This window comes from Saccopteryx bilineata, chromosome 2 (assembly GCF_036850765.1).
Source record: "Saccopteryx bilineata isolate mSacBil1 chromosome 2, mSacBil1_pri_phased_curated, whole genome shotgun sequence".
NCBI lineage: Eukaryota > Metazoa > Chordata > Mammalia > Chiroptera > Emballonuridae > Saccopteryx > Saccopteryx bilineata.
Window position 1 is genome coordinate 14,944,407 of NC_089491.1, and position 25,331 is coordinate 14,969,737.

Sequence of the window (25,331 nt, forward strand, 5' to 3'; positions counted from 1 at the left end):
ATCCGTGAGGGGCTGGATCCCCAAATCCCGCTTAAATTAACGGACCAAGGCCGACTTTCGCCCTCAACAAAGATGGCATCTGCCCTGGCCTCGGACTGAATGCCCTTATAAAACATGGCGACCAGACTCTCTTTCCCTAAGTCTTGTTGGCCCAAGTGTGGGTGTTCTGCCCTCAGTTAAGATGGCGCTTGCCCGCGTTTCCCTGCCCGGCTTTGGGTCCCGGCCACTCGGCTTCACAGCAGCATCTCGTTGATCCCGCCTCGTTTCCGTAGGAAGAAGCGCCGGGAAAGATGGCGGCGGCTGCGGTTTGAATTCCAGCGGCGCCGCCACAGTCCGAACAAGAGCCGGATTGGAGGGGGCGGGGACCTAGAGAGCCGGGCGGGTCGCGACCGCTGGTGGAAGCAGTTCTGCCGCCACCGCATACACCAATGCCACCACCTCCTCCGTGTCCGTGATGGACTCAGTGTTGGAAGAGGACGTCACCCTCCCCGGGACTCTCAGCGGCTGCAGGTGCGGCCCGGGTTCTGGGGTTCGCGGTAATCGGGTCGGGGTTCGCTCCGGAGGAGAGTTGGGATTTACCCTTGAGAGTGTTGGAGGGTTTCCGGACACGGGCAGGTGTGTCGGGGAGTTTCTTGGGGGGAGTCTCTTTGGGGAACCCCAACTGATGCTGAGTGTGGGGGGCGGAGGGGGTCCCGACCGGCACCGCACTGGCCTTTCGTATTCCAGGACATTCTTTGAAGAGTGTGAGGGACAGGTAAGGAAGGGCTTCTCTGCAGGAGCGGGAGGAGGGGACCCTTGGGTGTGCCATTACTGGGAGCTGGTTGAGGGGCGGGACCGTGCGTGCACTTGCTGGTTCGCCCTGGTTTGGGGGTTTGTTTTCATTCTGGGGAGTGTGCTTGGTCTGTCCAGACTTTGCTTATGGGGTCACACAGTGGCCACCAGGACTGAGGTGATGGTCGGCAGTGGTTAAAAACTTTGGCTGGAGTTGAACAGAATTGGAGACAAATCCAGCCCTTTAACTAGCTGTGTGACCTTGGTAGAGTGGCTTAACCTACTTTCCCGTCTGTAAAATGGGGCTAGTGGTAATATCCACCCAACAGTGTTAGGGTGAGGAATCAAGGAGAAGATGCCCGGTCAGGCATTTGCTTGGCCAGTGTAGTGCCTGGTATGTAATCAGTGCCTAGAAAATGATTGTGTTGCCTACATTATCATCATCATCATCATCTTCATCATCATCATCATCATCAACAGTAATTTAAGTTGGGGAATGATGGCCAAGAGTGGTCTCCCAATGCACCTCTCTGGAGGCAGCTGGAGTCCACTTTGCTGGTGGGGCCAAGGTCTCGCCTTCTGATGGGAGGGCCTGACAAAGCCTTGCGCTGCTCTGGGCTGGGCCCTTTGGTTGTCTGGGGCTCCTGGTTGGAAGGATGTGGAGGAAACCCTGATGGAGAAATGCCGTGTTTATTGGGGTCTGCTAGGGATAGGTTGTAGCTTTTGGTCAACAGACCCTAATTGTGAGGGTGATCATATTATTTGTTGTGCAAACCTGAATGCTTTGAAGAGTGAAATGGACACAATGAACATTTATGCCTGGACAGCATGCATAAACAAGTCCTGTCTTGGGCCAACCTGGACAAATGGTTCCTTTGTTTACTGACAGTCTACAGTGTACAAGACAGAGCAAGGCCCTTTGCAGCTCCTGCCTAATTAGATCCTGTGACAGTCACCATGTCTCTTTCTCTTCCTCTTACAACCGCTGCCCAGTATGGGGTGGTGTGACCTCCTACCTGGATTGTCCTATTTTCCTTCATGTTTTTAATATAAATTTAGTATTTCCATATGTTATTCTATCTCATACAATCTTGAAAGTTCTTTTTAGAATGGAATCTGATCATCACAGTCTGCCACTTTATATGTTTAATGCTTCTCATTGCCATTAGGATGAATTCCATTATTATTCTCATAGTTCTTCTCATCTCGGTGTGTCAGCTGGCCAGACCTAGCTGGGTTTCACTCTCGATTCTGCCACTTAACAATCCTGTGACCTTGGATAAGTCACTTTATCCTCTGAACCTCAGTGTTCATCATCTGTAAAGTGGATGAGTCTAAAAAGGTTTAGCCTAGTGTCTGACCCAGCAGAGCAGAGCAGCTCGGCGGGTCATCAAATATTCTTCCTCCCCTCTCTCCTTGACTTCGCAGGATCCAGGGGCTGCCTACATTCCTGGCAGTGAATCTCTCACTCATCTGCTTCAGACTCTTCCTGGCTCCTTTCCACACTAGGGATGAAGTTCTTTACACGGCTTCCAAGGCCTTTCCTAATCCGGCCCATGTACATCTAGTACCTCACAGCCTCCTTTGTCCTCCCCTTCCCTGCCCTGTCTCCTCTCAGGCTCTTCACTCAGCCCGGCTGCCAAACTCTTTGTTGTGAATGATCTTGCCTTATTCTTTCTTACTGCCCGCCTGTGTACTGGCTGGTCTTGCTGCCTGGATTGCCCTCCCTACGTACCTTTGCCTTATAATGCCCATTATTTATCAGGTCTCATTTAGATGTCACTTCTAGGAAGCCTTCTCTGACATCCCCCTATCCCCTCCTGGGCCCTCACTCCTCCAGCCACCCTCTCCATCACTGATCCTATCTCAGCCCTTACTTACCTTGCCGAATTTTATTGACTAGTGCTTTCCAACAGAAGTATAACTTGAGCCATATATGTAATTTAAAATTTAAAATTTTCTAGTAGCCAAATTAAAAAGTGACAAGAGCCCTGGCCAGTTGGCTCAGTGGTAGAGCGTCGGCCTGGTGTGTAGAAGTCCCGGGTTTGATTCCCGGCTAGGGAACACAGGAGAAGCGCCCATCTGCTTCTCCACCCCTCCCCTTCTCCTTCCTCTCTGTCTCTCTCTTCCCCTCCCGCAGCCAAGGCTCCATTGGAGCAAAGTTGGCCCGGGGCGCTGAGGATGGCTCCATGGCCTCTGCCTCAGGCACTAGAATGGCCCTGGTTGCAACAGAGCAACGCCTCAGATGGGCAGAGCATCGCCCCCTGGTGGGCATGCCGGGTGGATCCTGGTCGGGTGCATGCGGGAGTCTGTCTGACTGCCTCCCATTTCTAACTTCAGAAAAAAAAAAAGTGACAAGAAACAGGTGAAATTGCCCTGACCAGTTGGCTCAGTGGTAGAGCGATGGCCTGCAGGTGTGTAGAAGTCCCGGGTTCGATTTCCGGCCAGGGCACACAGGAGAAGCGCCCATCTGCTTCTCCACTCTTCCCCCTTTTCTTCTTCTCTGTCTCTCTCTTCCTTTCCAGCAGCTAAGGCTCCATTGGAGCAAAGTTGGCCTGGGTGCTGAGGATGGGTCCATGGCCTCCGCCTCAGGTGCTAGAATGGTTCAGGCCATAGCGGAGCAACGCCCCAGATGGGCAGAGCATTGACCCCTGGTGGGCATGCCAGGTGGATCCTGGTTGGATGCATGCAGGAGTCTGTCTGACTGCCTCCTCACTTCTAACTTCAGAAAAATACAAAAAAACAAAAACAAAAAACTCAGGTGAAATTGAATATATTGTATTTAATTCAGTATTTCCAAATATTATTCTAACTTGTAAACAACAAAAAATTGTTAATAATTATTAAATTATTTTGTGTTCTTTTTAAAAAAATTTTATTTTATTTTATTTATTCATTTTTAGAGAGGAGAGAGGGAGAGAGAGAGACAGAAAGGGAGAGAGAGGAGAGAGAGACACAGAGAGAGAGAAGGGGGGAGGAGCAGGAAGCATCAACTCCCATATGTGCCTTTACCAGGCAAGCCCAGGGTTTCGAACTGGCTACCTCAGCATTTCCAGGTCAACGCTTTATCCACTGCGCCACCACAGGTCAGGCCTTATTTTGCATTCTTTATTATCTTCCTGAGTCCTTGAAGTCCAGAATGTATTTTCACGCGCAGCCCTTGCCCACGTGGACTGACCACATCGGTGCTCAGTGGGTACATGAGGCTGAGACTCCTGCCTTGGACAGTACAGGTATGCTGTTCATGCGTCCATCTCCCAGGTTAGACTGTGACCTATTTGAGAGCAGGGGCTGCATTTTGATCATCTTTGTAACCCTAGTTCCTAACCTGGTATCTGGCTTATAAGTGGGGCTCAGTAAGTATTTGTTAAATCACTGAATAAACGATCTTTTGACAAGACCCCTTTTTATTTTTTTATATTTATTTTATTTTATTTTTTTTTGGTGCCGAAACCCGGGAATACCCCTTTTTAATAGGTGAGGACATTGAGGCTCAGAGAGGCAAAGTAGCTGGTTTGGGATCCTTAAAAAGTACTACATGGTTGAGCCATGATTTAAACCCAGGCCTACTGACTCCAAAGCCTGGCTCGCAGCAGCCTTTCTGCCTCTGCCTCGTTCTCTGTACCTACTCCGAGGGGATTCTGGGAGGACCTTATGAAACGACTGCTACTTGAACTGGCCCTCAAGGACTGGCAGAAACGCCCTGAGCCAGGTTCTCTGTTGGGTGGATGCAGTGGAAGAGAAAAATCCCTGGAATAAAATCACCTTGTCTTCTGCTAGTATGAGCACTCTTGGCTTGGCAATCCCCAGGCCCCAGTTTTAGAGACTAAACCCGACTGCAGTTTGCCTTTAGACTTTTGTTGAATTGGGTTAGGGTGCGTTTTTCTCTCTAAACCTGACCGCCTGTGGGTGCCCCACAGCGCTCCCCCCTGTGAGATTCAGGCCCAGGCCCGGCCTCAGGAACCTCACCCAGGCTAAGGCCCTCTCTGAAACCCTGCCTGGTGGTTCGAAAGAACCTGGGCTTTGTACTCAGGATGACTGGGTCTGAATCCTGCTTCAGCCAGGTACGAGCTGTGTTGCTTGAGTAATTCACTCACCCCTTCTGAACTTCGCTTTCTCTTCGGTGATAGTATCTATTGTATCTGTGTAGGTATTATCTGATAATGTCTATTTTATCTGGGTGTCTGTGTAGAGTAATCCAGAGATCGTGTATAGCCTGGGACCTATGGGAATGCATTAAATGTTAGCTATTGTTATATTGTTACCATGTTGCACTGTTTCCTGGACAGAGTCCTCTGTGCCCACGACCCTTACTTCATCCTGTTGTTTCCATTCCCAGTTCTGCCTCTCCCTGACTGAGTTTCCTATGACTGGGGCCCAGTGTGTTCATCAATAGGTCCCTCCAGTACATGGCCACTAAGTGCTTGCTGTCTGCTTAGGGTCAGACCAAAAAAGGATTTTTTCCTTATGTATATATTTATTTATTTATCTCTGTGGCAGAGACAGAGTCAGAGAGAGGGACGGGTAGGGACAGGCAGGAAGGGAGAGAGATGAGAAACACCAATTCTTTGTTGAGGCTCCTCAGCTGTTCATTGATTGATCTGTCATATGTGCCCTGACCGGTGGGCCACAGCAGACCAAGTGACCCCTTTCTTGAGGCAGCGACCCTGGGCTCAAGCTGGTGAGCCCTTCCCAAACTAGATGAGCCTGCACTCAAGCTGGTGACCTCGGGGTCTCAAACCTGGGCCCTCCACATTCCCATTCCTACACTCCATCCGCTGCGCCACCGCCCAGTCAGGCAGGAATTTTTTCTTATAAGTTTGTATTTTTTTTTAGGCAAAGAATGCCCTCATGGAATTCTGTAGAAGGAGGTTGAGAAAGGAGATGGTGGAATGAAATTTTCAGTGACGGCCTAAAAGCTTGAGCCGAGGCTGACCTTGGGTTGGGGTACCGCTAGGCCGTGAGGTGTGAGAGCACTCCCCGTCACCGTGTAACCTGGGGCAGGGAGCAAGCACCTCTGGCATGTTGCCCACTGTGTCTTTAGACCCAGGACCATGTCTGGCAGGCACATAGTAGAGGCTCAACAAATATTTGTTGAGTGAATCAGTTTTGTTCAGTCTCTGTAAATGTAGCTCCCATATTTAGTAGTGAAATGCTGCTTTGTGATCCCTGGAAAAGTGCACTTGCAAAGTGTCAACTGGTATAATCTTTCTGGAACACAGTGTGGCATCTGTTAATGTTACAAATGTGCCTGTGTTTTTTAACAGCTTTATTGAAATATAATTTATATGCCATAATGCTCACACATTTAAAATATACTATTTAATGATTTTCTTTCACTGTTTTTACAGAGTTGTGCAACTATCACCATAGTTTAATTTTAGAATATTTTTATCATCCAAAAAAAATATGCCCATTAACAGTTCTCCCTGTCTTAGTCAGCTTGGCCTGCTGTAACAAAAATACCATAGACTGGGTAACTTGCAGACAACAGAAATTTATTTCTCATTGTACTGGAGACCGGAAGTCCAAGATCAGGGTGACAGCATGGTCAGGTACTGGTGAGCCCCTTAACTGGTTGGGGACTTCTGACTTCTCATTGTATTCTCAGATGGAAGAGAGTAGAGAGAGGGAGCAAGCTTTTTCTCATCTCTTATGAAGGCATTAATCCCATTCACAAGGGTTCTATTCTCATGACCTCATCCAATTCCAGTTACTTCCCTAAAACCCCACTCCTAATAACATCACATGGCGAGGGGAGGGTTTTTCAACATGAATTCTGGGGGAATGTATACAACCAGTTCATAACACTCCCCACCCTTTCTTCCCCCCACCTCAGTCCTAGGTGACTACAATTTATCTTTTTTGTATATAGAATTGCCTATTCTGGATGTTTCATATAAATGGGATCTTAAAATATGTTGTCTTTGGCCTGACTAGGTGGTGGCACAGTGGACAGAGTGTTGGACTGGGATGCTGAGGACCCAGGTTTGAACCCCTAGGTTGCTGGCTTGAGCGCTGGGTCCCTGGCTTGGGCATGGGATCATAGACATGACCCCATGGTCGCTGGCTTGAGCCCAAAGGTTGTTGGTTTGAAGCCCAAGGTCGCTGGCTTGAGCAAGAGGGTCAGTCGCTCTGCTGCAGCCCCCCAGTCAAGGCACATATGAGAAAGCAATCAATGAGCAACTAAGACTAAGGAGCTGCAGTGAAGAATTGATGCTTCTCATCTCTCTCCCTTCCTGTCTGTCTGTCCCTATCTGTCCCTCTTCTGTCTGTCACAAAAAACCAAAATGAAACAAAAAGCCCCACAGTATGTTGTCTTTGTGAGGTCCACCCATGTTGTAGCATGTATCAGTACTTCATTCCTTTTTATGGCTGAGTAATATTCCATTGTATACATGTAACATTTTTTGTTTATTTACTCATTAATTTGTGACATTTGGGTTGTTTCTACTTTTTTGGCTGTTATATATAATGTTGCTATAAATATTCATTTGCATAGATGTTTTTATATGGACATGTGCTTTTATTTCTCTAGGATATACCTGGGAGTGGAATTACTGGGTCACATGGTAACACTCTATTTAACATTTTGAGGACCTGTCCAACTCTTTTCCAAAGTGGCTGCATCATTTTACACTGATCAGTAGGATGTGAGGGCTCTTATTTCTTTATAGTCTCACCAACACTTGTTATTGTCTGTCTTTTTTTATTTTTTTATTTTTTATTTTTTATTTTTTTATTTTTCTGAAGCTGGAAACAGGGAGAGACAGCCAGACAGACTCCCGCATGCGCCCGACCGGGATCCACCCGGCACGCCCACCAGGGGCGACGCTCTGCCCACCAGGGGGCGATGCTCTGCCCATCCTGGGCGTCGCCATGTTGCGACCAGAGCCACTCTAGCGCCTGGGGCAGAGGCCACAGAGCCATCCCCAGCACCCGGGCCATCTTTGCTCCAACGGAGCCTTGGCTGCAGGAGGGGAAGAGAGAGACAGAGAGGGAAAGCGCGGCGGAGGGGTGGAGAAGCAAATGGGCGCTTCTCCTGTGTGCCCTGGCCGGAATTGAACCCGGGTCCTCCGCACGTTAGGCCAACGCTCTACCGCTGAGCCAACCGGCCAGGGCCATTGTCTGTCTTTTTAATTGTAGCCACCCATGGAGGTATGATATGGCATCTCATTTGGTATTATTGCTGTGTATTTCCCTAATGACTAATGATGTTGAACATTTTTTTCATGTGCTTATTAGCCATTTATATATTTTCAAATCTTTGGCCCATTTAAAATAATGTGACTGTGTTTTGGTCCAGCAGTTCTACTTCTTGGTATCTCTCTCCACGAGAAAACCTCGTGCATGGGCACAAGGAGACCTGTGTGAGGGGATCTGTACAGCATGGTTTGTCAAAGGAAAAACTGGGAGATTGACCAAATTACCCTCACAGGCTTGTGCAAATACAGGTCCTTTCAAACGTGTCTTTCAGACTGTGACCCGTGGCAACTCATGAAATTCAATTGAGTAGGTTGTGATCAGAATTTTATAAAATGGAATAGAACAGAATAGAAAACATTTCAAGAATGAAGGGTATTATGTTTCCTTCTATGGGTCGTGGGCAGTAGTTTTGGAAGAGTACTGTAGAATGCTTTGCAGGTGTTAAGAACATTGAAGGAGACCTGTTTGTACTGTCATGAAAATATCTTCAGGACACATGAAGTGAAGAAAAGAGGCTGCAGAATAATATATCAGGTTTTATTGCATTTATTTATTTTTAAGCCACAGAATAAAACTATGTCGCTGCGTATTTAAGGACATAGAAAAAGATCTGGAAGGACCCAGGTCTTGCTGATAGCAGGTTACCTCTCAGGAGAGGACTGAGATGGGAGTGAGGAGTGAAGAGAACTTTAGACTTATCTTTATTTTTATATTTGTATGTATCTTCTCTAAGGATAAATAACTGACGAATAGTTGAAAGGCAGACAAAAGTGCACTTGTTGGTGTAATTGTGTTCTGAAAGTGATGTTCAGTCCCATCCTGGCTCTCGTAGTAGGTACTTTGCCAGTGAAACACTTAGGCCTTGTTGGGTGTGTGTTGTCAATGGACAGTTGTTGTTGCAATATAAGACAGAGAGATTGTTCCTGTTGGGGGGCCGGAGAGCATGCGAGGAGGATGAGATGGTGAAGTTTAGGTGAGTGGCCATTCAGCCACTCAGCAAATAGTTGACAAGCAGCAGTTGTGGTGGCTCCATGGTGGCGAGCAAGCGGACCTCGCCACCGTCCCCTTGGGGCAGGTGTTAGGCGTGCTGGGGTGGAGAGGTTCAGAGCCTGGGATTTGAAACCTAGCTAGCTTGACTTTTGCAGCTTGTTAACTTTTTCTGGGCCTCCATTTCCTCATTTAAAAAAATGGCAACATTTAAAAGCTACCATCTACCACAGAAAGGCTGTGGCGAGGCTTCAATGGGAGGCTGCCTATCCTGTCCTGTCCTGTCCTGAGCGTGGTACCAGCTCAGAGTGGATGCCCTGTGGGGGAGGCTTGTTATAATTACGATGTATTTTGCTGGATTGGGTCTCAGCTTTGTCACTAATGCTTTGTGATTTTGAGCAAATAAATTCCTCCCCCTTTCTGGGCTTTGGCCTCCCCTCTATACAGTGATAAAGCATATGTAAGCCCTCTTTTTTTTTTCTTGCCTAGTTTTGATTTCTCGTGGGGCTCCATAACACCTCCCATCCTAGTACTAACCAGGCCCGACCCTGCTTAGCTTCCGAGATCAGACGAGATCGGGCGTATTCAGGGTAGTATGGCCGTAGACTCCATAACACCTCAACCAAAGTTCCCAGGCTAAAATGAGTGATCAGAACGGGGAGAAGGAGCTACTTAGAGCCGGAGGGGTGGTGGAACTGACTGGAGTGTGCAGAAGATAGATTTGTAGCATTTTAAAAGTGGGTAAAGCCCAAGTGGAAACTTGGCAGGAACCAGACAGGAATGTCTGCATTATATAGTGACTTTTTCTAAGAGTTGGGATGTCAAATGTCATTTTTCAAACTTTAGTGTTTGCTATTGGAAACTTGTTGAAGTCTGGATTCTTTGGCTTTGCCTACCAGGTAGTTTTCAACCAGGATTGATCTTGGCTTGAGTAGTTAATTGATGGGCCATTTCAGCCAGTGGGAGTCATTCAATGGCGGTGGTGGGGAGAACCCCAGATTGGGAATGTAGAGATGAGACTGTTGGCTGAGTTTAAACAGTAACTTGGTGTGTGCCCTTGGGCCTTTGGGCCACCATTTGCAAATGCTGATGATTGAACTTGATTTTGATTTTTTTTTTTTTTTTTTTCATTTTTCTGAAGCTGGAAACAGGGAGAGACAGTCAGACAGACTCCCGCATGCGCCCGACCGGGATCCACCCGGCACGCCCACCAGGGGCGACGCTCTGCCCACCAGGGGGCGATGCTCTGCCCATCCTGGGCGTCGCCATATTGCGACCAGAGCCACTCTAGCGCCTGGGGCAGAGGCCACAGAGCCATCCCCAGCGCCCGGGCCATCTTTGCTCCAATGGAGCCTTGGCTGCGGGAGGGGAAGAGAGAGACAGAGAGGAAAGCGCGGCGGAGGGGTGGAGAAGCAAATGTGCGCTTCTCCTGTGTGCCCTGGCCAGGAATCGAACCCGGGTCCTCCGCACGCTAGGCCGACACTCTACCGCTGAGCCAACCGGCCAGGGCCTGATTTTGATTTTTAAGAAAAGTCAGTTTAACTCTGGCTGGATAGCTCCAGTGGTTAGAGCGTGGTCTCAAAGCATAGTTTTCCGGTTTGATCCCCACTTAGGGCACATACAGGAACAGATCTATGTTCCTCTTTCTTCTCTCTCCATTTATCTCTAAAATTAATCCATAAGAAAAAAAAAGGAAAGTCACTTTAGGAAATGGAGTTTGCCCTTCTAATGATGCTTATTAGAGGAAATGGAAAATTATAGAAAGTTAAAAAAGAGGAAAAATCTCTATTTCCACAGATGATGATTCTAAATATTTCCTTTGTCTTGTGTGTATTTATAGCACACCTAATAATTTCCAAGAAGGATTAGAGGTGACTTTAATGTGTATTTATTTTTTCTTGTAATTCTTAAGCATATTCTACTTAAGTTTTTTCAATTCTCTTTGTAGCAGACACATTTTATGTAATCAGCCTCTTGGTGTTGGAATTCTACGATAACTGCTTTTTTGCTTGGCACTCATCTTGGAGTTGCATGGCAACGTTAAGTTTGGTGATCAGAGTGGACCAGAGCGGATTCATATGTAGAGGCAGGGACAGAGCGGACTGTTGAGAGGTCAAGCTGAGCTTACCATTCCGTTAGCTCCCAATTATAGCCTGGTACAGGGATGCACCACTGGGGGTTAGACACAGCAGGCTGGGATCTGGACTGGTGTCTACTTAGCTTCCATGCAGCTTTTGCTAGGCCACTGAAATGACCTGGGTCTTGGCGCCTCCCTTGCACAAACGCCTGGACTCTCAGGGCATTGGGTCGCTCTCATGATGGTAAATCCTTGATGAATTATAAAGCACTGTATGTTTCTAGGTGATTGTGATATTTTGCTGTCCATTTATGGGGTACACAGTATGCAAGAAGCTGGGCACTTGTGTCCTGTTGAGTTGTCACTTACTCTGTTAAATGACTGCTGTCTCCCTGTCACAGATGAAGAAGCAGAGATGGGAGGGTGGAGGGGCAGAGCTTAAAATAGACTCCAGCGTGGTGTCTTTTTTTTTTTTAACAGAGGCAGAGATAGACAGGGACAGACAGACAGGAACAGAGAGATGAGAAGCATCAATCATTAGTTCTCGTTGCTACTTCTTAGTTGTTCATTGATTGCTTTCTCATACGCCTTGACCATGGGCCTTCAGCAGACCGAGCAATCCCCCGCTGGAGCCAGTGACCTTGGGGCCAAGCCAGTGAGCCTGTTGCTCAAACCAGATGAGCCCGCGCTCAAGCTGGCGACCTTGGGGTCTTGAACCTGGATCCTTCTGCATCCCAGTCTGACGCTCTATCCACTGTGCCACTCACTGCCTGGTCAGGCTAGCGTGGTGTCCTTTGTGTTAACTCACTCCTCCTGTTAGGATTTAGTTTTCTGACAGTGTCTGCAGATCTTCACTGAACCTATTTTTATAATTCACCTAGTAAAACTTCTCGATCAGTGAATTTTGCATTTTTGTTTGATTTCCTTAAAGCATCTGAATTGATTCTTGGAAGCATAATTTTGGGTTATGATAAATATATTAATAATAGCCCTGGCCGGTTGGCTCAGCGGTAGAGCGTCGGCCTGGCGTGCGGGGGACCCGGGTTTGATTCCCGGCCAGGGCACATAGGAGAAGCGCCCATATGCTTCTCCACCCCCCCTCCTTCCTCTCTGTCTCTCTCTTCCCCTCCCGCAGCCAAGGCTCCATTGGAGCAAAGATGGCCCAGGCGCTAGGGATGGCTCCTTGGCCTCTGCCCCAGGCGCTAGAGTGGCTCTGGTTGCGGCAGAGCAACGCCCCGGAGGGGCAGAGCATCGCCCCCTGGTGGGCAGAGTGTCGCCCCTGGTGGGCGTGCCGGGTGGATCCCGGTCGGGCGCATGCGGGAGTCTGTCTGACTGTCTCTCCCCGTTTCCAGCTTCAGAAAAATACAAAAAAAAAAAAAAATTAATAATAGTAATGACAAGAACAATGGATGCCACTTTCTGAGTGTTTACTATGTGCAATTTGTTTATATACCTTAACTCATTTAACCTTTACAGCTAGAGGGTGGTATTCCCATGTAACAGATTAAGAAAGTGAGACTCAGAAAATAAGTAGCTTATATTGGGCACGGCGCCTTTGCACCGACCACATACGTGGCACATGGAACACTTGATATTTGAATGAATGAATGAATGTCCAGCCTCACTGAAGGTCACTGAACTATTAAGTTTTAGAGTCGGAACTCAGCCCCAAAGCCTGAGTTCTTAACCTCCGCCCGGCATGCCTCCCACTGGCTCAGCTGTGTGTGTCTTGCTGGCTGTGTCCTGACGTTGTCATATGTAGTCTAGGCAGTACTGATGGTCTCTGTTGTTCAAACACTAACTCATCTCTTATGCATGTGTTCTCTCTTAGTGGCCTTGTTCCCAAGTTGCCAGATGGCCTGGAAGGCATCAGCCCCATTGCTGGTTTGGGAAATGGTGGTAAGTACACAAAGCTGGGCATTCTCTTGGGTAAGAACAAGGGACGTAGACACCAGACCATGAGGGCCTTGAGGCCTTGTGCCTGGGCTGGGTTCTGATGTTTCTGGGACCCAGAGCCTACCCTGGCCTGGGTAGGTGCTCATAGTAGGTACTCAGTGTTTTATATATATATTGATTTGTTAGCTACCTCCTTTCATAAACACTGGACTAGAGGAATTGATGTCCTTTAAGCCAGTGTTTTTCAGCTTCTGATCTGCACATTGGTGCCAGTCCACCAGAACTTCCATGACGGTCCAGGAAAGAGTTAACCACCTGGTGTTGTCTACAAAACCACTGCTCTAGGCCATACTTCATGAGTTTTCTTTCTTGCTACCAAGCTTGTAGGGATTCAGCCTGTTTGCTAAATTGAATGACTGCCTGGAGGCTTTATGTTGAATTGGTCACTGGGTCAGGCACAGAAGACCTGCTGGTCTCCACTGCTGAGTGGCTGGAGACAGAGGAGAGCTGCTGTCTGTACCCTCGTGTGCCAAGGCCTTCCTGCCAGGTTGCTGGGTTCCGCTGGCCGGCAGAGCCCTGGCATTCCTACACGGGCCTGCCCTTTGGAGACAGAAAGCTAGTTAGACCACAGGAGACTGAGTAAATAAGCAGCCTATTGTGGGTTAGCTGCATTAGGAGGAGACTTTCTGCTTTGCAGTGTGGATTTTGCTAAGTATTCTTCTTAATTTTTGTTTCTGAAAAAAGTGCAAGCCATTGTAAGTATTGGTGGGATGTGCTAATAATTTGATTTTATTGACATATCTTGGAGATACTTTGATTTATGTTTTAGTCTCTTCTCCAGAGTGATATGTGCAAAAGGAAGAAGTTTTCAGAGCAGATCACATACATGTCACAAGGTTTATTTAGCTTACAGGCTACCATTAGGTTTTCCTTCAGAATATGTTAACTTTTACTTAACACAAAATCCAACAATTGTGGTTTCTGCTCTTCCTGCCCACAGGCAGTTAGAAGCAGAAAATTGGTAGGCCTGCTCCTTAATTTAGCCCATGTGCGTGTCTGCTCCATGCCAGGCTCTGGGCTGAGCACTGGGGCTCAACCTTGAACAGGTTACGGCCAGGCCAAGAAGACAGGCAGTTAAACGAAGAATCATTATGATAAACCATGTGTCGAATGTTCTGAGCGAAGAGGAGGAAGGTGCTGTGAGAGGGGGTAAGAGGGAGATTTGCCCTGGTGAATGGAGGAGGTGGGTCAGGCAAGAGTTTCCCAAGAAACTGATACTGGAGCCAAGACTTAAAGAATAAACAGGACCTAGATAGGGACACAGACACAGGTGACAGAATGTGGCCTGTTTGAGGAACAGGAATACAGATCTGTAAGTCCTGGGTCTGGTGTACAGGGTCGTTCATGGTCTGCCCCTGCCTAGCTCCTGAGCCTCTTTTCTGCCCATTCCCACCTCTGGGCCTTTGCACAGGAAGTTTCTTTTCCTTTCGCCCCCTCATCTGCCTGCTGCCTCTTTGAGGCTTAGCTTGAAGCTCGCTGCCTTCCCTGGCACTCCTCAGGCTGACTTAGGTGCGCTTTCCTCTCTGAAACTTACATGTTTCATTTCACTTTATTTCATTGATTCCTGTTGGCTACTTTAAAAATACCCAGAATCAGAGTACTTCTGGTTCTCAGCGAGGCAGCCAGAGGGAACTTGGATAAGCTCAGACTTCTCTGATGGCTCCTGAGAGTCCTGAGGAGAGCCCACAGGCCATCCACAGCCTGTCCCCCAGGGCCTCGCCTACCCTCCTCTGTCCTTCTCAGCCTGTTGGCATCATGGCTGGTCCTCAGGTCCACTAGAAATGCTCTCACCTCAGGCTTTGCCCTTTGCTCTTGAAGTCAGCCCAGATGTCACCTTCTCAGTGAGACCTTCCTTAATTGATCCACCTTATTTAAAATTTTAATCCTTACTCCACGCTTGGTATTTCTTATCTTTATCCACTTTATTTTTCTCCATAGCATTTATTACATTTTAACATACTATGCAATTGCCCGATTCTTTTGTTTATTCTCCATCTCCTCTTTCTAGAATATCAGCGCCATTTGTTTGTTTTGTTTCCTGATGAGCCACATCTATGACAATGCCTAGCAGAGAAGAGGCCCTCATGCGTATTTGTTGGGAGAATGCTTTCATTCACTCAACATGCATTTGCTCAGCAGCTAAAAAGTGCCACACCCTTTGTGCAGCATAATGGTTGGTGTCCACCTCTGTCTTGCCCACTAGTTAGGGAACCTCTTGGGGCCCAGGGTCGGTGTCTCCCTCCCTGTTGTTTCCCCAGCAGCTTGCATGGTGCTTGGCACAGAGCGGGGGTGTAATAGATGTTTTCTGAATTAAAGAAGCTGTGGAAAGATTTGGGTTTTGGCAAAGTCTTTAATCATTCCAGAGCAGGGATCGGCAGTTTCCGACCCATGGCCTGCTTTTGAAAATGAACTTTTATTGGTGCCCAGTTTCTGTGTCTGTTTGGGTATAGTCTGTGGCTGTTTCTGTGCTGCAACAGCAGAATTAGTACTGTAACTGTATATATTACTGTATTGTGACAGATTTTAGGCTCTATGGATGGCCTACAGTGCCTAAAATATTTTTTGTCTGGTGTCTTAAACATTTTGCCAACCCCTGCTGTCAAGTCAGCTAGACATGCTTTGTTCCGATTGCTGCCTGTGAGATGGTATCCTGGTCAGCAGGACAACTTTATGACAGATGGTAAGGAAGGAAGAACGTATTGGGACAACTCTGCTTTGCCAAACGCCCAGGGCGCTTTCTGGGTTCATCCTCTGACACAGAGTTTAAGTGATTAGCAAATACTTGAAATCTAATGGTTTAGAGCAGGGGTCCCCAAACTATGGCCCGTGGGGCCGCATGCGGCCCCCTGAGGCCATTTATCCGGCCCCGCCGCCGCACTTCTGGAAGGGGCACCTCTTTCGTTGGTGGTCAGTGAGCAAAGCATGGCGTTGCTCACGTACAGTACTACTTCCGGTGACACGGGATGCACGTGTCACAGCTCCGGAGGTGTGCCATATCACTTGTTACGGCTAGCAGAGACAAATATGGAACCAGACATTGACCATCTCATTAGCCAAAAGCAGGCCCATAGTTTCCATTGAAATACTGGTCAGTTTGTTGATTTAAATTTACTTGTTCTTTATTTTAAATATTGTATTTGTTCCCGTTTTTTTTTCTTTAAAATAAGATATGTGCAGTGTGCATAGTGATTTCTTCATAGTTTTTTTTTTATAGTCCGGCCCTCCAATGGTCTGAGGGACAGTGAACTGGCCCCCTATGTAAAAAGTTTGGGGACCCCTGGTTTAGAGCTTTCGCTGAACTCACATCAGGAAGCCACAGTGGACAGAAAGTGGAATGTGCTGTGGAATATACCCATGTTGTGTTCTTCTCTGGGCCCTGTTCTGTGATAGGGCCATGGGGTGATTTGCACACCATGATGTTTTGTCTATTTGCCTTTTTATAGTGCTCCCAAAGGTGTCAGAAGAAACAGTGTCTCCCACCAGAGCACGGAACATGAAGGACTTTGAAAATGTAAGTGGACAGACCAAGATGCTGGCCCTGACAAACCTGCTGCCACTGTCCGAGCAGACCCAGGAGGGAGCTGCATTTCTTGACAAAAGTCTAAGCTGGATAAAGCCAGGGTTTGGAGGACTGCCGTGTCTTGTGGGCATTCACTGTGCAGCTGTTACGTACCTACACAGTCGGCCCTTCAATACATGGCCCAGTTACTGGTTCTAATCGGATAAGCGATTTTCAACTTGGGAGAGGGTGGTGTATTTATGCTGTCCCGGGTGTGAGGATATTACCATATTGCACAGTTGAGAGGAACTCCAATTTGTCATGAGCTTTCTTATAATGTCAGGTGCCTTATTTATGGTCTCTATTTCATCTTTGCTACAACTCTGTGAGGTATTTTGTATTATCCCCATTTTACAGATAAAGAATCACATAATACTTCAGCAGCAGAGCTGGGATTTGAATCTAGGTTTTTAATGACACCAAAGCTACTATTCTTCCCACCGCATTGGGCCTCACCTTGCATTTTGTAGGGCCTCGCCTGTGTCGCTGTTGAATGGGATGTGGGCAGCCTGGGCCCAGCGCTGTGCGGTGATTGAGGAAGGGTTACTTGGTGATAGGTTTGGCTTTTGTGCCTATCTGTTTTGACACTGCGTCTTTCCTTTGCTAATGGAGGGGTTTGTTGTTAAGTAACAGGAAAATTAGGTTATTTTCTCAAATTTCAAATCTCCTTACTAAGTTACCTGCTTGGTGCTGTCATTTATCACGGGAAGAATTAGGCCCTTCTTCATTTGTAACCAGATGAAATCCATACTCGGAGATGTGGGCCACATCTGTCAGAGAGAAGATGGAGGGCACGGAGAGAAGGACATTCCACAATTACGTTTCTCTCTCCCCAGCTGTCTCTGCAGAGCACAGCGCTCCTGTCTCTGGATTTAATTTAGAATACTCATTACCGCTAATAGTTATCTGCAAACCACCAGTGACCAATTGGAGAAATGACTTGTCAGATCTCTAATGGAAACAAGTAATTTCTGAGCCTTGAGTTGTTATAATTTCAACTGTACAACTTGATCTATGCTGTGGGGTCTGGGGCCTCAAACGAATGAGATTTGATTATTTCACATTGTGTATCATTAAAATGTGCTCTACTATTAAATGGTTGTTCCTGTCTTATTATAAAAGTAACATTAGCTGCTGCTCATTGAGTGCTTGCTCTGATCTGGACACTTACGGACGCGTTAGGCTCTTCTTCAGATACATTCCGTTAATATTGAAACAGCTCTGCACAATACAGAGTTATTTAATTTACAAAGGGCCCTGTTTTAAAATTTATTTCTAGATGGAGAAATTTAATAGAATCTTAGAATTTTTATTTCACTTTTTATTGTCTGCCTTTTGACCTGGGAGGAGTCTTAGAGTTGAATCCAACCCTTTTTATTTTACGTTGAAGAAATTGAGGCCCAGGGCTATGACAGGGCAAAGCTGTTTTTAGTGGAGGTCTGTGCTGCCCAAGAACCACAGCCTCTGGAGCCAGACTGCCTGCTCCTCTGCTTCTGCTGGGTGACCTCGGGCCAGTCACTTAACCTTCTCTACTTTCCTTGTCCATTTCCTGGTGCTGTTGTGAGGGTCGAGGAGTGACAAGCATGATGCCTAGCCGAGTTTATCCTGTGTGGCAACCATTCCTCATTGCTGTTGGTATATTTATTATTGTGATTTTTTTCCTACTCTGAATGTGATTTAAGTTTCTCTTGCTCAGACGTGCTCTTCATGAACTAAATACTATTTTTCTCAAAGGTGAGGGAGAGCCTTCTATGTCATTGTTTTAGGATTTATGCATTTTTTTTTATAACGATTGTGGCCCTTTGTCTGCTGTTAGATTTTTATGGCGTTAAAATTTTCTGCTGTAGCATTTTCAAGAGCAGATTCTTCAGTTGAAGTCGAAATGACCACATTGTTCTCAGTGTCTGCTTTTTAGGTCTCTAAGTCACTGAAAATTTTTATTTGGCCTGAGCAACCAAATGCATGGCCTTTTTGTTGAGGTAGCCTGTGAACTTTCTGTGGGATGCTTATAGGAAGTGCTCGTGGCATCTCATGCTAACTTTAAAGTCAGTATGCATAGTAAAGAGGAGGCTGGAATACTTTTGATTTAAAGGGGAAACTTATGATTCCTCTTCTAGTCTCAGGTGATGGGTTTCTATTAGCTAGCATCTGGCAAGACAGGGCTCCTTCTGGGTTTGTTCAGAGCTTATCCGTTCACCAATATTTTCAGATGTATACCCTGGGCCAGGCTGTGCCAGGGGATGGGAATTCAGACCACGTCTCCCTGTCACGAGGCTCATAGTGTGGTTGGAGAGATGGAGAGGAAAATAGTGCAGTGATAGAAGTCAGTACAGGGTTCTGTGGGACACAGACGAGGGGCCCTGACCCTGGCTTGGGGGATTCAAAGAAGCCTCCCTGGAGAAGAAGTCCCTTGAGTTGGGTGATCACGGACAAGTAGGGATTAGCCAAGGCAGGAGGACTGGGAGAGCATCCCAGACACAAGGACCCACATGTGCAGGCCGAGAGGGAGGCGTGAAGGTGTGGTGAGTTTAGGGAATGTACGTGCCCTTTGGTCAGAAGGGGGCTGTGTGAGGGGCCTGAAAGAAACGAGTCCATTGAGGCTGGCAGAGTCATTTCCTGTATGTTACACTGTTGGATTTTGTCTTGAAGATGAAGGGGAGCCAGTGACGGATTTCAGTCTGGGAGGGAAATGACCAAATTACACTTTCAGATACCCCAGACTGGCAACTGCAGGGAGCAAGGCTGGTGGCAGTGATCAGTTAACAGGCTACTGCATGTGGCCTCCTGGTGGAGGGGTGATGCTGGGGCAAGGGGGTGGGGTCACAAGATGTTTAGAAGAAAGTCAGAATCTCAGAGTCAGAGGAATGTCCCTTCATTTGACACATGGGGACTCTGGAGCCCAGCGAGTGGGAGGGACTTTTTTAGGCTTTGAACTTGGGTCTCCCGGTGCAAGAAGTCTTCCTGTCCCCTCAGCAGTTCTGGGCAAGGCCTCACTCTCACATGAAAGCCACGTGCCTTCTTCTGGGTCTTTGAACTGGTGATCCATTGCCTAGGACCTCCGTTAGCGGAAAGTGGAATTAGCTCTGTGGCAGGCCTTGTGGGAGAAAGTGGGTGAAATCACTGTGGTCTTCAGCGAGGGCCTGTCCTGTTGGACCCGGAATCTGGTTCAGTGGATCCAGCCAGTGCGGTAACAATCTTTATTCGTACACAGAAGAGTTGAATTCTGGCTTTTTCTGTGACTTTCCTGACGGAATGACACTTGTCATTGATATACTACTGATGGATCATATTATTTAATGACTGACTGAAGTTTTTTTAAAGACAGTAAAAGGGATGGATTGAACCATAATTTACATAATCTTTTATTGTGGGACCTTCCAATTGTTTCTGATTTTTCACTGTTACAGACAAAGCTGTGATGAATCCCCTTGTGCACCTGTCTTTTCACAACTGTGTCATCGTTTTCCTAGGGCAGGTTCTGCTGCTGGGTGTCATACGCGCCGCCCTGAGGGGCTGGTGTTCTTGTATCTGGGCCCTTGCTCCTTTCTGTTGAAAATTCTTGGTCTCAGCAGAGACAGTTGGTCAAATTTAGTGTTTTATCTGGGAATAGCTAAGAGGGCCACGTCTTTAAATTTGCTCCATGACCTCTACATTGTGAGCTATTTATTACGAGGGAATGGCTCCCTTCACTCCCTGTCCCCTCCCTGTTTGTCATAAAAAATTATTACTCTTTTTAAAAATTTTTTTATTAATTTTTAATTTATTGTGTTTATATGAATTCAGTGTCCCATTGAATGTAACTGCCTCACTCCCCACCCCTGTGTCCCTTTTTATACCCCCTTTGTCCCCTCCCCCAACTCCCTCCCCCTTCCCTCTAGAATTTGCCATCCTGTTATCTATATCTCTGTGTTATGTATATATAGTTTCACTAATCCCTTTACCTTCTCTGATCCCATCCTCTCATCCCCCTTCCCTCTGAAAAATATTACTCTTGAGCTCACTAGTCCATTTGGGGAAAATTTATCCTCAGGAAACAACCCAGTGGAAGGAAGAAGCTCTGTGCTTGAAGGCATTTGTTGCCACATTGTGTATAATTGTGAAAAATTGGGAACAAAAGAATCGCATTGTACACTTGTTATTTCTTGGGCTTCTTGCAGTAAGTTTGTGATGAGGGTATTTCACGGAGGAGGAAGTGGAGACTGGAGAGGTTAGATGACGTGCCCGGAGCTGCTGTGATTGAGAAACTCAAAGCGGGCGAAACTCAAGCCTAGTCTATTCAGTGCTGAAGCCGGAAGGCTTCCCACTAGATCACGTTGACTGGATGCTCAGTAGAGAAATGTGCAATAATCAACAGTGAATCAGCCAGGTAGAATGGAGTGCAGTCGTTCTAAGTGATAATTATGTGTAATTCTGCAACAACAATTTAAGATACTAGGGGAAAGCAGTGGAATATCCCAATTCATTTTATGTTATAATTTTATTTAAAAATGTATATTCATTCATGAGTGAAAGCTGGAAAGATTATAACAGGAGTTGATTTCATTGTATTCCAAGTATTGTTTGGGTTCACTTTTAGAATTCTGTCATTGCTACAGTACTGATTGTTAATAAATAGTTGTTTGCCTAGGAACAGTTTTCTTGATGACTTTGAGGACACCAGGGAGAGTGTTGGAATTAGAAACTAATTCCAGAGTGTCCACCTCATTTTACTGACCTCACTTAGCTGTTGCTGGCTGAATCCTCCATGCAGTATTGTTTCCCAGAGGTGAACTCTGCACAGCACGAGTTTATGGGTTTTGTGATGTTCAGGTGAGTAGTCTAGGGTCCTTTGGAAGCCATCCTTTGTTTCCTGCTGGCTAATGCCAGGCTCTGTCAGTGCTTTAGTTTGCTTGCTTGTCACGACAGCCCTGTGGGGTCATCGAGTTTTATCCTCATTTTATGGCTGGGCCAGCTAAGATGTTAAATAATCTTCCCAAGGTCACGTGGCTCACAGGTGGCAGCACGGGGAGTTCAGTCTGTTGTGCTGACCCCAGAGCCTTGCTCCTAGCCCTTGCTGCCTTGACTCAAAAGGTGACCTGGTGGGTGAGCTTCAGCTCTGGAGGCCCAGGCTCTTGCGAGCCATGGAAAGTGATCACCAGTGAAGCACCTTGCTTGGATTTCAGGTGAATCGGGCCTGGTTGGCATTGCTCCGATTCTTCATGTTGTGGTGTTTGCTTTTCTAGCCTTTTTGGTGGGGCTCTGGACAAGGCAAGCCTTCTGACGGAGTGTGAGTGGGAGGAAGCCAGAATGACGGAGGAGCAGCTCCCTCCGAGTGGGGCTCCCGTCCAGCTTGAGAAAGCACCACCCCGTAATCATGGTGGGATGCGTCCCTTTGCGGATGGCTGCAGTTCCACAGTGACACTTAGGTTCTGAAGGCGGGAATGTGGCAAGTGTGGTCCCTGCATTAGCTTACTCTTGAGTATTAGGTTTCTGAGTCATATTTGGCTGGTTTTCTATTTTGAGGTATTTATTCCTACTGTATGGTAAGCTCTTTTCAGTTTTCTTCAGCTTAAGTTTAAAAAATTTTTTGAACTTGTTCTCTTAGAGGAAGAAGTACAAATGAGAAGAATGTTAATACGTTTTAAGTTCTTCTGCTGTGCTAGGCACAATACTGAACATTCAAATTAATTTCTTTTAACCCTTATAATAACTCTCTGAAATAGGCATTATTATAATCCTATTTTTCTAGATAAAGGAACTGAGGGATACGGGAAAATGAACTTGACTAAAGTCATACAGTTAGTAAGGTAGTCTGGATTGTATTTATTTATTAATTCATTCACTTAACAAACACTGATTGTCTACTGTGTTCTGGGCACTGTGCTAAAACTCCAGGGCCATGAACAGAGAAGGTCTGGGCCCTCCAGAAGTGGATTGTATTCATATAATAAACAGAGTAAATAATAAATGTGTCAATAAATAAAGTGAACACAGATGGTGGAAAGTTCTAGTGAGAAAATAAGAGTAATGTGCTAGAGTGACTGGAGGGGCTGGTAGAGATGGGGACCATTGAGCTGCGATGGAAAGGAGGAGACTGAGCCACCTGGCAAGTGCTGCAGGAGGAGCTGTGTAGACGGACGGGGGTGGGCTTGTCTGAGGACCAGAAAGGAGGCTGGCGAGGCGAGAACATTGTGAGCAGCGGAGAGGATGCACATGAATGGACTGGAGAGGCAGCGGGAGCCAGGCCACACAGTGCCTGGTGGCCGTGGCAGGGGCTGCAGTCTAGGAGTGGTGGAGGGAAACCCAGCCGAGCGCCGGGGACCGGATCTGTCTGCCTCTGACGCCTCCTCCATCACAGCACTGCCATCAAGAAGTTCTTACATGTGTTTGTCCACCCATCCGGCCTTGGGTATTTAGTCTCTCATGTTTTAGACTAGAAAGCACAGGAAGATAGGTTCCTGATGTGTTAGAGATGGTTTGGGTAGAAAGGCAGATGGCCAGCTGGTGCAGTGTGTGTGGTAACCGCTAGGGTGGAGAAAGCGGAGGGTGTATGGAAACGTTTAGAAGGGCTCCCGCCCCAGCCTGGTGGGGGTTGTCGGAGAAAACCTTACGAGGGAAGTGGTATTAAGCAGAGAACCCGACTGGCATCTTTGTGGAAAAGATAGTGCATGTATTTCATTTGGCCCTGTCTGTCATTGGCAGTGGCCCTCTGAAGGTTTATCTATCTTTCTTTTATAAGAAAATGTCTTTACCTATAAACAGGACAAATATTCTTTCAAGTGTTTTTAGGATTTTTAGCAGTGTGTACAATGTGGGCATTCTAAACGAGCTCTATAAATATTTTATTGGTAGCTGAATAACAGAATAGGGTTTCTCTTTATAGGATGCAGCTGGCAGGGTAGACTTTTTGTTTGAATGAATGTTTTATGTGCTGTTTCCTTAAACCATTCAAAAGGAGGCTTTAATGAACCTACCACTTGTTCCTTGTGCTGTTCTTGCTAGCCACAGAATTGTTAACAAGAGGGCCAAGGGCAGACAGTGTGGAAACGTAGAGAATGCTTATCATTTTCTTCTATCCAGCCATAAAGATATGTTTATTAAAAAGAGTATCATATGCTATTACCAATGATTTTTTTAAATGCTGAAAAAAACCCCAGTAAGTGTATATATGTAGGGATGTATTAATATTCAAGTACAGCTATTAATATTTTGCTATAGTTCATTTTAGTTATTTTAAATTCAACTTTGTTGAGATACAATTTAGATAAAATAAAATCGCTAATTTTCAGTGTTGGGTGAATTTTGGCAAATGGATACTGACTTGTAACCTCTGTCATAATCAAGAGTTATATTTATATGTATGTGGTTATGATTTTTTTAATATATGCGTACTGTTATGGGTTCATGTGACCATCATCACAACCAGAATACAGACCAGTCCATGATGCTGGACTATTCCCATGTGTTGTCTCTTTGTGGTCACACGCTCTCTTTACTGTAAACCTCTGGCAGCTACACTCTGTCCTTTGTCCCTATAATTTTGCTTTTTTCAGATCTCACATAAATAGAATCACACAGTTTGTAATCTTTTGAGGCAGGCTTTTCTCCTCGGTGTGATGTCGCTGAGGTATATCCCTGTTGTGTGTATCACAGTCATGAGGATTATTCCATCACACAGGTGGACACTGCTTATTCTTTCACCTTTTGCAGGATATTTGGGTTCTTTCTGTACGTTGGTGATTGTTAATGAAGCTGCAGTAAATATTCACGTAAGCTTTTTGTGTGAATAGAGGCTTTCATTTCTTTAGGGTGAATAAGAGTTATTTCTGTGCTGGAATGCAATTTGCAAATACTCCTCCTAGCGTGTAGTTATTCTCTTAACACTGTTTTTGAGAGCAAAAGTTTTAAATTTTGATGAAGCCCAATTTAATAATTAAACTTTTTTTTATGTGTGATGCTTTTAGTGTTATATAGAGAGAAGAACTCTGCTGAGCCCTAGTTCCACAGATTTTCCCCTATGTAGTCTTCTAAAAGTTGTATAACTTTACCTTGGCTCCTTTGTCCTAGATTAAAAGACCATATAAGCATGTTTTGTTTTGTTTTTCCTGGGCTCTCTATTTTGTTGCATTAATCTATGTATCTGTTTTTGTGCTGGTACCATACTGTTTTGATTACTATAGCTTTATAGTATAGTTTGAAATTAGGGTGCGTGATACTTCTAACTTCGTTTTACTTATCAAGATTGCTATTAACTATTCAGGATCTTTTGTGGTGGATACAAATTTTAGAATTCTTTGTTCCAGTTTTGTGAAAAATGCCATTGGTATTTTGATAGGAATAGCATTGAATCTCTTGATTACTTTGGGTAGTGTGGACATTTTAGTGATATTAATCCTTCCAATCCATGAGCATGGTATAACCTTCCATGTATTTGTGTCTTATTCCGTTTCTTTCATCAGTGTCTTAGCAGTTTTCAGAGTACAAGTCTTTTACCTTCTTGGTTAAATTAATCCCTAGGTATTTTATTCTTTTCGATGCAATTGTAAATGGGTTGTTTCCTTAATTTCTCTTTCTGATAGTTCATTATTTGTGTATAGAAACAAACAGATTTGGCCCTGGCTGGTTGGCTCAGCGGTAGAGTGTCGGCCTGGCGTGCAGGGGACCCGGGTTCGATTCCCGGCCGGGGCACATAGGAGAAGCGCCCATTTGCTTCTCCACCCGCCCCTCCTTCCTCTCTGTCTCTCTCTTCCCCTCCTGCAGCCAAGGCTCCATTGGAGCAAAGATGGCCCAGGTGCT

General features: G+C 46.1%; 1 protein-coding gene across 5 annotated transcripts in view; it reads left to right on the forward strand.

The window, feature by feature from the left end:
* The first annotated feature begins 277 nt into the window (after positions 1–277).
* Positions 278–25,331, forward strand: part of CDK5RAP2 (CDK5 regulatory subunit associated protein 2) — a 181,706-nt gene continuing 156,652 nt past the window's right edge. For all 5 annotated transcript variants that reach the window (XM_066256376.1, XM_066256378.1, XM_066256380.1 and 2 more), the window contains exons 1-3: positions 278–510; positions 12,873–12,940; positions 16,441–16,508. In XM_066256376.1, the coding sequence (XP_066112473.1) occupies positions 455–510; positions 12,873–12,940; positions 16,441–16,508 (192 nt within the window). In that variant the 5' untranslated portion in view covers positions 278–454. The remainder of the gene's footprint in view (positions 511–12,872; positions 12,941–16,440; positions 16,509–25,331) is intronic.